General features: G+C 45.5%; 1 protein-coding gene across 3 annotated transcripts in view; it reads right to left on the minus strand.

Annotated features, from left to right (window-relative positions):
* LOC138513745 (scavenger receptor cysteine-rich type 1 protein M130-like) overlaps positions 1-10,949 on the minus strand; it is a 490,460-nt gene extending 479,511 nt beyond the window's left edge. For all 3 annotated transcript variants that reach the window (XR_011281805.1, XM_069628827.1, XM_069628828.1), the window contains exons 1-2: positions 10,833-10,949; positions 10,027-10,230 (exon numbers count right to left, since the gene is read on the minus strand). Coding sequence is in view for 2 of the 3 variants with exons in the window: in XM_069628827.1 (XP_069484928.1) it covers positions 10,027-10,228 (202 nt within the window). In the remaining variant the exon portion in view is untranslated. The remainder of the gene's footprint in view (positions 1-10,026; positions 10,231-10,832) is intronic.
* Between the last annotated feature and the right edge of the window lie 2,230 nt (positions 10,950-13,179).

The raw sequence follows: 13,179 nt of genomic DNA on the forward strand, positions 1-13,179 counted from the left end.
GAGCGCAAAAGAGTTGTGTATGATCACCTGGAATGTGCAGGGCCTGAACTCACAAACAAAGAGGCAATCTGGTATGCACGGTCTGTTAGATTTGTCGGCTGACACAGTTTGCTTGCAAGAGAATCATTTACTGGGAAAGGATGAAGTGGGGCTTCTGCACAAAAGATACCAAAAGAAATTGTTTGCCACCATTGGAGAGAAGAAAAGGAGGGTTGCACCTCTGTTGATTAGAGAAGTGCCAATTGCTGAGATCTCGGTTAGAAACGATCCACAGCGAAGGTATATACTGGAAAAGGGGCAGATGTTTGGGTGGCTAGATACTCTTATGTCTATATAAGATCGCAATAGCGAGCAAGACCAATTCCTAAAATCAATCAACGCACAAATTGTCTCCTTTAGCTAAGGCCAGATAATGATTGGGGGGATTTTAATTTGGTGCCAGATACAGATATTGACAAAACTCTCCCCGCCATATAGCTGACTACAATAATTCAGTGGAATTTGACAGATTTCGAAGGGAACTGGGGGTGGTTGATGTTTGAAGACTATCAAACAAAGTGTACATGATTTTACCTTTTATTCTCATGTCCATGGATGCCTCTTGATGATAGACTTGCAACTAATGTCTGGCCCATTGTTCCCATGCCTTGAAGAAGTGTATATTACACCATGGGTCATCTCTGACCATAGAATAGGCCAAAGCTGCCTAAACACCCATGGAAATTATATGGTCCAATCCTGAGGGAGGCAGTTGCCAATCATGAAATCTCAGTCGCACTAACAAACTATTTTAATGAAAATGCAACACCAGACTGCTCCCAGGCCACAAACTGGGATGCAATGAAAGAGGTAATTAGGGGAGAGATCATGGCCTGCATGGCATCCTTTATTATGACCAATAAACAATAACAGACCCTATTGGAAGATGCAGTCAAAGAACTGGAAAGGGAACATGAAGCCAAGCAATCATGGAAAATTTGGCAGAAACTAAAATGACCCGGGTCCCAATTGCAGTTACACTTGCCAACAAATCGGCACATGCCCTAGCCAAGGCTAAACAATACTATTATGCACATTGCAATAAAGCTAATTGATTGCTAGTATATAAGTTTAAGAAAATCCACTCCCAAAAACATCCTCCAAGCACTCAAAGGGAAAGTTGGAAAACTACACTTTGATGAACAGGGGAAATTAGATACGATATGTGAACATTTCCGGGGTGTAATGACAAGACCTCCCAGAGATAGTGAACAGCAATTAGATTATTTGGCTAACATTGCTTACCCCAGAGTGACCACAGGTCTAATGGACACCCTAAAGGACCCCATCTCTGCGGAAGAGGTTAAGGGGGCAATTAAAACCGTAAAGAATACATCCCCAGGCCCGGACGATTTCACTGCCCTATTCAACAAAACATATTCACACATTATGATTCCCCACATGACATAATTGTTTAGCTCATTCCTCGTCACAGGCTACGTTACCCCATCAATGATCGATTCGCTCATAGTCCTCATTCACAAGCCAGGGAAATACCACATGGACTGTAGTGCTTACAGATTCATCACTATCATGAATAATGATGCAAAAATGTACTCCAAAATTTAGCCCAAAGACTAATGGGAGTATTAAGGATAATCACAGACCCAGACCACACTGGCTTTATAACCAACAGAAGCACCCACGATAACAGAGAGTGCTGAACCTCATTGAAATTGCCACCATTGCTAATGTTGAATTGGGTATCATTTCCCTAGATTCTCATAATGCATTTGATATGGTTGATTGGGGGAAATATTGAGAGAGTGATGAATCATTATGGACTGGGTCCTGCCTTCCGGAAACAGATTCTCGCCAACTACCAACAGCCATTAACTGTAATAAGAGTCAATGGGATATTAGCACCAAAAATAATGATATTGCGGGGAACCAGACAAGGTGTCCCCCTCTCTTCCCTGATATTTGCCTTAACCATGGAACCCTTTGCCTCAAGAATTCAGACAAATAATGACATACATGGCATACAAGTTAAAGCTAAAATCTATAAAATATTGTTATATGTGGAAGATGTGATGCTCATGTTAAGGACGGTTGACACCTCGCTAAAAGCCCTGATGGCAGAAATTGAACAATTTGGCTGTGTGTCGGGTTTTGCAGTAAATTATGCTAATTCTAACACCATAGGGGTCCTGGTACCAAAAGAGTTCTTCAGAATTAGTCCAATTGGCCGGGTTAGCTCTTCTGTAAATTATCTAGGGGTCCGGATTCCAAATAGAACCTTGCAAACTTACCAATCTAACTTCCCAAAGATATTTAATGACTTAGATCACTGATATAAGCTGGAAATATAATGGTTTTGGAAGGATCACTTCAATGAAAATGGACCTAATCCCTACACTCATTTATCAGTGCCTTGCCTTACCGGTTCAGATCCCTGACATAGAACTGGAAAAAAGTCAAAGGAAGCTAATGGCATTCATATAAGGAAAGAAAGGACCCAGTATTTCAAAAAAGGGTTATGCTTAGTGCAGTCAAAAATGGGGGCTTATGGGTCATTTTCAGATACAACATCTCTGCACAAATATCCCACATGTTTACCTGAATGCAGTTGAGGAGGCTCCCAAATGGAAGCTGATTGAGGAAGCTTAGTCCTCAACACCCCTCCCACATGTCCCTCACTTAAGAATTGTACAACAGAATTCAGATATCAAATTATTAACCTCCACAGCAAGCACCATTTACTATTGGTGAGGGGCGACACGTGAATGGGGAATTAAATCCACTTTGGGACCTTTCTCCCCAATCTGGATTTCTTCCCGGGAAAAAATACAGCTACATTTAGGAAATGGAAAGAGGGTGGCCTCTTACTCCTCTGCGATCTCTATGTAAATGGGATTCCCTTAACTTTTGGGGAATGCAAAACTAATTTTCACATACAAGAGGCAGAACGATTTCAATATGTCCAACTGAAACATTGGCCAAATCCCCCAGACACATGAAAACACGGGGGTATGGAGCCTACGGCACTTGAATTAACATTAGAGTCTAAAACGCACTCATGTAAAATGTCGACTCTCTACAAGTTGTTGGACAAACACGACCCATCAATTAAAGAGGATTATATGAAACAATGTGAAAAGGACCTAGGGAAGTAATGGTTGTTGAGGTGTAGAACCGTATCTGGACACAAACTTCTGGTAGCTCCAGATGTGTGACAAATAAAGAACGTACAGTAAAACTATGCTATGGATGGTATATGACTCCAGAGAAGCTGCACAAAATCAACCCCTCTGATTCTCAACTATGTTGGAGAGGCTGTTCAGCAATGATTCCCTCCTCCACTTATTATGGTCATGTGACAAAGCCCAAATGTTCTGGAAGGAGGTACTAGCGCAAGTTAAGAACATTAAAGGGTTGCACCTCCCGATAGACCCCAGAATTGTACTATTAGGGGATACTGGGCACGGAGGCTTCCCGATGTCGGGCTCCGTAGCAACACTGATAACTCTCCTTTTGACTGCGACCAAAATTATGATTGGCCGTCAATTCAAAGCTCCTCAAGGGCCAATGATATTGATGTGGTGGGTAAAGTGTTGGGGGATTGTTGTAGCTGAGAAAATTGGTTCTATGTGAAAAGATCTTTTTAAAAATGTCTCAAGAGAAAAAGACCGATTTACATTGACCGATTTTATTTTGATCGGAAAACCAGTATTGTAAAGGTCTTTTCCTCTTGAGACCTTTAAAATGTGGTTTTCTTTTTAAAAAAATATTCGGGATGGTTTCACCCCCTGAGACCCCCATTGTTCCATAATCCACCCACCAATCCCCCAAACCAAAACACATGCATACACACAACACACGCACCAACACACACGCACCGACAAACTCCCATCTCACAGCCCCAGCCCCCACCCCCAAACCTCCACTCCCCCAAACCAAAACACATACTTACACACAACACACACACACCAACACATACACACCCAGACAATTATCTGTTCTCCTGGTCCTGCGCTTCCGGATTCAGACCTGCCTGTCATTCCGTGCGGCTAGGGCATAACAGTTTGATTTAGAAAGACTTCCCTGTGCGGTCACGAAGCAGTCTTTCTAAATAGGTATTTTAGTGAAAAGATCTTTTTAAAAAGATCTTTTCACTTAGGACCGAGAAAATCACGGCTCTGGTCTTGGATTAATAGATAAATTCAGGAATATATAGACCCCATTTCTGGATTATGCGGAATGAGTCGCAGGAACAACAAATAAACCCCCATCCCTTTGGTGGTTAGCTAATATATGAACGTCGTTGCTCCACACAATACTGGTTATGCACTGGTTGGTTCATGGGAGAGACAACAATGTTATAATACATTCCTTGTCTTTGTCTTCTTGGGTTCCTAGCTATCTGTTGAATCGGTATCCATATCATGAAACTGTAGTTGTTTCAAGTGCATGAAACTGCACCTGTGGTGGTTGAATTTCATAAATAGAAATATTTGACAGAAATTAAAAATGCCATGAGGGCAGAGACTGTGAGTTTCCTTGCATGAGCTGGTGAAACATGTATTTTCCCACCGCGTGCCCCAGTCTGTCTGGGGCACCCTGTTGAAATGGCTGTGGGCAGCTAAACACGTGGAGATGTAGTCAGTCACCAGATGTTTATATTCACCGGCCCCATGAATCAAAAGGAAATGAGGGCCTAAATGGGATCATTGCACGGGTGATTTTGGAAGATGCGTGTGCTGACATGGAGCAATATTCGTATAGTCTCTTCATTTGCTTGTGATAAACCCTTCCATGTTTTGATCCATTGGACCCAAACCAACTCATTTAAAACCTATTTTATGAAAGGAACACTCATAATTTGCTTTTGAAATTGGATCCGAAATCGATACAAATATTAATAATACGTCGTTGCCTGTTTTTTTTCTGCCTTGTTTGAAACATATGTTCGTTTTAAAAAACGGGTGAATGCCCACCATGTAAGTGACAGTTAAACACTATAGAATGCGATGTGGAGGAGGAGCTAGGGAGGCACCCAATTTGGATAAATGTTCATTTGAATCTGTCTCAGGGATTTTTTTTTTTATTTAAAAGCCCTGTTTTATTTGTACATTACTTTCATGTGCTAAGTCATGCAGACATTACATAACGATAGTTGGACACATGGAGGGAACTCAACCTGCCTGGATTTAGAGCAGTGGTCTTCACACAGTGGGGCGGCCACCCGGAGGGGGTTAAACGGATGTCTGGGGGTAGAGGGCGAGGAACTTTGAAAATGGTTTACAATTACTGCATCTAATAGAAAATAGAAAAAGTTACAACTTGGGGCGGAGGGTTGGGGGTCCTGTATAACAAAAATTGGAATACCACTGATTATGGGGTAAAGACCAAACAATTGAGAAAATCAAACTCAAAATCTTTTGCAAGTGCCTCTTTTGAAGGATATAGGGGAGGGGCTTCATCTCAACAAGCATGGAGCATTGCCTCTTAGAATGCTAAGTGCGTCACACTGTGCGTTTCATTGGTTGCATAATGTGTCCATTTGGACGGTAGCTCAACGGGCTCGGCCGTTTAATCACAAGCTTCTGCAATATCCGTGTAATTCCAGCAACAGGGCCAACACACCCATTTACCCATTAAGGTGGGTACACTAAGGGCCGTTACGTGATTGACATCTTCTTTGATATTATATGATAGGTTATTTATAACGCGCTTAATACCCAGAGGTTTTTAAGCGCGGACCCAGGGATCGAACCTGTGTTGCTCCGTGTCATCTTGTTTCCAAGTCGAGCACGCTGCCGCTGAGCTATCCTCCTGCGAAGTGCATCACAGGATAGAGCGCATTCCCAGCATTCTGACTGTTCAGGTTTGACTGGGATAGCAAGGAAATGTGACGCTGTTGTGTTTTACCTATCCTGACTATGTGGCTATTCCCTGTATGTATGTGTGCCTGAGTCTGGAATGTTTGGTATGGAGTGTTCTGGTTGGAATGTTTGGATGTGAGTGCCTGTGTTCCTTGATTGCCAGTTGGAAACTTAAGCTTGGCACAGGGGGACCGGTGGATGCTTCTATCCTATGAACTTATCCTGTATTATTCCTAATGTACTTACCTGTGTTCCTGTGGACTTACTAAAGATACCTAAATCTAACAAGGCTCCTGAGTGGTTATTTATAACCCCAAACCCATAACGTAACATTGGCGACGAGGATGGTTGGAAACTGAAGGGTGCAGCAACAGAAAAGGAACAAGGAACGAATCAGTTCACACAAGGACTGTTACCAGGACACAAAAGGGGCAAGGAAGTTGCCCATCAGCAAGGAGCAGTAACCACAGAGGCATCCACCGCCCCCCCCCCTGCCCCCAAGGTAAGCATGCTGTGCCTGCATGGATGAGTGAGAGGAAGGCTCAGCTCAGTGACACTGCAGGACAGCGCTGCACGGCTGTCAGCGTGTATAAAATTGGCCTTTGAAGTTAGCAGCGGCCGATTTAGACAGCGTGAAAGGGGCCGGGGAGATATCGAGGATTAATGTGGCCAGCATTATAACATTGCATCAATGAGCAGAGACTGCAACGTATACTAGCGGTAGTGATGCTGATGACTTTACCTTTGGAGCAGCTTTAAAGTGGCGTGTGAGGGTTAGACTCTGTCAGCATCCTTGAGGGATGCCTGCTTTGGCTGCACCGACGACGGTTGGTGCGAGGAGCTCTGTACGGGTCGGCGTTCCCGACATTAATGGTGATGTCATCAGAATACTGGTGGTATCGGCGAAGGTCCGCTGTATTAGAACGTTGGAGCGAACGTTCCTGGAGTGAGCAGCAGCCTGCTTCGTGTCATGACGAAGTGTGCTGCATTGGAAAAAAGGACCTTCCCAACGTGTCCGAACGTGCTTCCAGCGACCTACTGTGCAAATGACTGTACGTGACGGCGTATTCAGAGGAAAAAGAAGAACGTTGTTTACGGCACTCTCATATTGTCGGTGAAGTGGCTAATTTCAAAGATGTCACCTTGCTTTTTCATCGTATGTTCATGGTTGGGTGAAGAGATACGGAGCGTGACGCATTCGCTTTTATTTCACGAAGCGCGCTACGTGGACTGTCATGTTGTCAATTGGACAGTTTAGTCAAGAGGATGTTGCCGTGTCATAGGATCTTTCAAGGTGGACTTGGTCATAAGTAATTAGAGTCTGCCGTATTATTCAAGAGGAACTGTTACCTGATACCAAGTACAGGAAGATTTTTTGTGTGGATGTGACTTAACGGTGACTTAAATGCAATGTAACAACGTTTTCTGTAATGTTTCTGAGAAATGTGATAATATTCACATTCCATAGTGCATAATATGCATTCTTGATATCTTGAGCAAGGTAGTCTTGGCAGTTCACATATTTTGGCAGTCAACACTGATATCTATTACAATTAAAGTTTGGAGGTTCACATATTTATTTTTGGCTGCCATATGGTGGTGATGCTCAGTTCTGCTTTAACGTATGTGTGTGGACGCTGTCACAGTGATAGTGCTGTGAGTGTAAAAACAAGTAGTGAGGCAAAAGTGTGTGCTTTAGGGGCAGTTTATCGCAATGCTGGATATTGGTGGGTCAATGACAAATGATTTCAACATTACAGATCTTGCAGTGAGAAGATGTGTTGACTTCAAATGTATATTGTGGCAGTTGTGGTGTTGGTTATTATGCTATATGGCATTCTAAGGGCATATTGTGTTTGGGGATGTAGTTCCCGGTGTTGAGGCGCCTAAAGAGGTTGCGAATGGGTGCGTCTTTGGGAAGTTCTGATGTCTTGGCTATGTACTGAAATTCAAAAGCTATGTACTGAAATTCAAAAGCTATGTACTGAAATTCAAAACCTAATGTGAGTTGTGTTTATGTTTTGCACTGTATTAACCCATTATTCTTCCACAGGAAAACAACCATAAGGACTTTGTAAGCTTTATTATTGGACTCAAGTGTGGTGCTTAACCCTTGTTTATCATATTAAATGCTCAATTTTCCTGACTGGTGTGTTTGAGGGAATGTCTCTGGGCAGTGATGTAAGGACAGTTGTGAGAATGTGTTGCTCAATGGTGAGCATGTAGTAGCTCAGGCATGGTGCCCGGGGCGGTTGTGAGTGTGAGTATTGGTTGCTCAATGGTGAGCATGGGATGCTCAATGGTGAGCATTTATTAGCTCAGGCATGGTGCCTGGAGTGGTGGAGTGGAGGTTATTGGTTGCTCTATGTTGAGCATGGGATGCTAAATGGCGAGCATTTATTAGCTCAGGCATGCGCCTGGAGTGGTGGAGCAGTGCGAGTTTTGGTTGCTCTATGGTGAGCATGGGATGCTCAATGGTGAGCATTCATTAGCTCAGGCATGGTGCCTGGAGTGGTGGAGTGGAGGAAATGGTATTGTGCTCAGTTGTGAGCATTTGTTTCTCTAGAGGGTGTTTGAGGACGCCCATAGTGGATTTGAAATATTATGCTTTAGGCAGATAGTGGGGTTACCCCTGTAGATTGTGTTAGCACATCTTGTTGTTGGTGAATGATGATGCAGGGTTATTGTTGTGATGTAGGTGGTAATGGTTGTGAATGAGATTGCGGGCTGGTTCCCTTGTAGCGAGTTCCATAATAGGCCTGTTATGGTTCTAGTGATTGTTTTGGAAGTGTGTTAGCTAATTGGCAGGTACTCTAAGGACTTGGTAGGGGATAGCTTTATGCTCGGAGCAGTTTGCCGGATGGTTGTTTAGAAGGATCGTTTTTTTATATACATACATGTTAGTAACACTGTTCCTTCTGTTTCTTCCTTTGATTGCATGGTTATGTATGGGGGGAGATGTTTTGTGTTTTACCTATCCTGACTATGTGGCTATTCCCTGTATGTATGTGTGCCTGAGTCTGGAATGTTTGGTATGGAGTGTTCTGGTTGGAATGTTTGGATGTGAGTGCCTGTGTTCCTTGATTGCCAGTTGGAAACTTAAGCTTGGCACAGGGGGACCGGTGGATGCTTCTATCCTATGAACTTATCCTGTGTTATTCCTAATGTACTTACCTGTGTTCCTGTGGACTTACTAAAGATACCTAAATCTAACAAGGCTCCTGAGTGGTTATTTATAACCCCAAACCCATAACGTAACAGAGGCCTCCGTCCAATGTATAAATGTTTGTATTCATGTATGCAATGTTTGTATAGGACACAACACAAAATGCATTATTGCCTGGCACTGCACTGAACAGCGAGGGGATGAGAGGAGCAGTCAAACAGAAGATGGGAAGAGAGGTAAAGAAATAGGAAAGTGTGTAAGGCAAAAAAAAGGCAACCGCTTTGACGATCATAAAGAAAATTAATCAATCAATACATGTTTTTTTTCACAAATTACGAAACTAAAATCAAGTTCGATTTAAACAGGCTATGGTCATTATGTTGATGTGAACAATCACGTCAAACGCCTCATTAAAGCGTGCCAGTCACGTGCTAATTTGAAAGCAACTAATCAGAAAACGTCAGCCAATGCTGTACTTTAAAGTGTCAGGCCCTCGAATGGTGGGTAGCAGCTCCCAAGGCCACAATGTATGGCTCGATGAGTAGTGCACAGGGCTATAGTTTATATGTGCCTGCCTTTTCTGGAAACATGTACCCTACATTTTAGAACAGGCTCTTGCATTTGGCCATCAGAGGCGCCCAGTAAGTCCCTGGGCCAGGTATGCTAACGACCGTGACAGGGCCTTTTTGGAAGAATTCGCCAGGCTCTGGAATAACTTGGTCCCTTTATATGTGGCTGCTCTAAAATGGCTTCGGGTTTCACAGGCTGCAAAGGGGTTGCATAACATCTCAGCTGCTTAACATGTATGAAATAATCTAGTTCTGGACCACTGCCACGCGACCTCGCCTGAGGTCGCAACGCCCTTCACAAAACCCTGGAGCATTACAAGCCATACCAAACCGGAACATACCACACGATATCGTACCATAGCACACCTCGCCATTCAAATCAGGCCATTCATGGAGGGGGGAGGGTGATGAAGAGTAGGCGCGTTACCTGCAACCGGGCAGTACTCCCAGGCGCGGTCCCGGTCATAGTTGTCGGTGGTTGCGCACCAGTACATTCGGTCTCCCCTTCCATTGGCGATGCAGTTGGAGAAGGACTTTCCCTCGTAGACAAAGGGAAAGACACAGGCAGCAGCATTCCGGGGGCCCCGCACCATCCATAAAAGGGTGACGACGAGAAGGGACGAGAGCATACCTAGGAGAGAGGGGATCATGAGAATCCGCGCGGGATACACAGTCACAGATGTACATAGACCTGGATAGCCCCTCTGCCTGGCAGCCCCCTCCTCTGTCTTACTCTCTCTCTATACTGCTGTACCTCGTCTCCCTTTCTGTCTCTGTTGCTCTTAGTCTGTCGCTACCCATGTCCATTGTTCTCCTTTCCTGCTCTGTCTGCAGCGTTAACCTCTATTTTTCTTTTTTTCCCTCCCCTTTCACTCTCTTTCCCTGTTGTATATAGGCTTTGCTTACTCTTCGCCCCCTCGTTTCCCCTTCTATATTGCCATCTTCCTTTTGCTCTCAATGTCTTCCTAATTTTCTCTCGGCCTCCATATACATGTTCCTTCTCCCTCACCTCTATTCTCTACGTCCCTCTGTGTTGCCATAGGGTTTCCACCTCCCATCTGTTCTCGATCCTGCTTCACACTCTATGTTGCCTCTTGTCCCCGCGTTCGTGTTTCCTTAGCCACAATCTCTTCTCCACTTCTTGTGCGCCCCCTTCTCTCGCTCCCTTCGTTCTTTCGTGCCCTCCATCGGCTCCTTTTATCTAGCTGACCCCGTCCCACGCGCTTACCCCACCTTTTATTGATCACCGCCTCCAACCGCTGCCCCTGTGCCCCTCTTTCTCCTGTTGGCGTTCCCTGACACTTATGCTGTGCTGGCTTCCGAGGCTGTCGCTCTTCCTGCATCTGCACAGCAGACGCTCACCCCATCCGTCTGCTGGAAAAGGCCGGAATTCAGAAAGGCCCAACCCTAATTTATCGCCCCCAACAGAGCCTCCTTCCTCTCGAGTTCTAAATTATTGCATAGCATTGAAAAGACAAAACATAGCTTTGCTGAACAGTGAATGATTGCGTTCCCTGCCTAGAGATTTTCATGTCGAGAAGTCATTTCCTTCCCATAAGTGTATTGCACATTGTTTGTGATTAAAAACACAATTAAAAAAACATTTCTAAAAACTAAATAATTCTAGGTTTGGCGAAATCCCAAAGATCCCAATATATTAATATAAAACTTAAGTTATAAGAATCCATTGCTTGTGTTCACTGAAGCTAAAAAGTGTATTCCCTGAAAATAGCATGCTCATGACGTGTGTTTAAGATTGTATTCTGGTGTAGTAAATAAAATGTCCCCAGTTGTCATATTTGGAAAATGTTGGTTTTAAATGAAGGCACACATTTCACAACATTAGGCCTCATTAGAGGTCGGCGGTAATAGTAAAAACAGGAGAGGGCGATCACATGTGGCAGTGATGGTTGCAGAGCCATTAAAAATCCACATGCCCACTCCCCTCCTGTTGCCTTGTATGCCCTGCTGTGTCCCCCACACCCCCTCCTGTTGCCCGTTATGCTCCGTTGTGTCCGTCACCCCCTCCTGTTGCCCATGATGCCCCGTTGTGTCCCCCACAACCCCTCCTGTTGCCTGTTATGCTCCGTTGTTTCCCCCACCCCCTCCTGTTGCCCATTATGCTCAGTTGTGTCCTTCACCCCCCTCCTGTTGCCTGTTATGCTCCGTTGTGTCCCCCACCCCCTCCTGTTGCCCATGATGCCTCATTGTGTCCCCGTCCCCCACACCCCTTCTGTTGCCCATGATGCCCCCTTGTGTCCCCCACCCCCCTCCTGTTGGCTTGTATGCCCCGTTGTCTCCCCACCCCCTTCCTGTTGCCTGTTATGCACCGTTGTGTCCCCCACCTCCTCCTGTTGCCCATGATGCCCCATTGTGTCCCCGTCCCCCCACCCCTTCTGTTGCCCATGATGCTCCGTTGTGTCCCCCACCCCCCTCGTGTTGGCTTGTATGCCCCCTTGTCACCCCACACCCTTCCTGTTGCCCGTTATGCTCCGTTGTTTCCCACACCTGTTGCCCATTATGCTCCGTTGTGTCCTTCACCCCCCTCCTGTTGCCCGTTATGCTCCGTTGTGTCTCCCACCCCCTCCTGTTGCCCGTTATGCTCCGTTGTGTCCTTCACCCCTTCCTGTTGCCCATGATGCCCCATTGTGTCCCCGTCCCCCACGCCCCTTCTGTCGCCCATGATGCCGCGTTGTGTCCCCCACCCTCCTCCTGTTGGCTTGTATGCCTCGTTGTCTCCCCACCCCCTCCTGTTGCCCATTATGCTCCGGTGTGTCCCCCACCCCCTCCTGTTGCCCATTATGCTCCTTTGTGTCCTTCACCTCCCTCCTGTTGCCCGGTATGCTCCGTTGTGTCTCCCACACCCTCCTGTTGCCCGTTATGCTCCTTTGTGTCCCCCAGCCCCCTCCTGTTGCCTGTCTCAACCCTCTCTTCTACCCTCCTCCCCCACATCAAACCATTGCAGGAGTTTGTTGTGATACATATGGTTACCATCACCGCCTTGTGGGTAATGCTTGGATTGACTTTATGGACCCATTGACTCACAGTGCTTTACCCTTCTGATTTCTCATGATGGACTTCTCCCTGCTTCTCGTACTCAGGGTGGCCCTCGATCATGGTACGCTCACCGTCATCTTGAATCCTGGTTTGCATTGCTGTTCTCTTGCAACATCATGCGCTATTATTGACCTCTGCAACCGTTCTCGCTCTCCCCCTTGCTTCTCCAGTCTTTTTCCCTACTACTCTCTGCTCTCACCTCCTCTCCTTTCTCCCTTCTCCCTGACTCCTTCCCCCTCCCCTTACTTTCTTATGCACTGACGCTTTCAGAGTTGTGCTTGGACCTAGTATGATAGCTACCATGTTTGTCTCATCCCCCTTCCCTTACTTATGTTCTCTTGCACCCCTCCCACTCCAGCACTATCTGAAATGTCATCAGCCCTAGTACGATAGTCGCTTGTTTTTGTTCCTCTCCCTCATTTCTGCTCCCCTTCTCCCCACCCTCTTGTCATTCTCCGGCTCTACCAGAAATGTCGTCAGGCCTAGTATGGTAGATGGCTGTCTGTTTCCCATTTCCTTCCCA

Source organism: Ambystoma mexicanum, chromosome 12, assembly GCF_040938575.1.
Source record: "Ambystoma mexicanum isolate Mex_15411 chromosome 12, UKY_AmexF1_1, whole genome shotgun sequence".
Lineage (NCBI taxonomy): Eukaryota > Metazoa > Chordata > Amphibia > Caudata > Ambystomatidae > Ambystoma > Ambystoma mexicanum.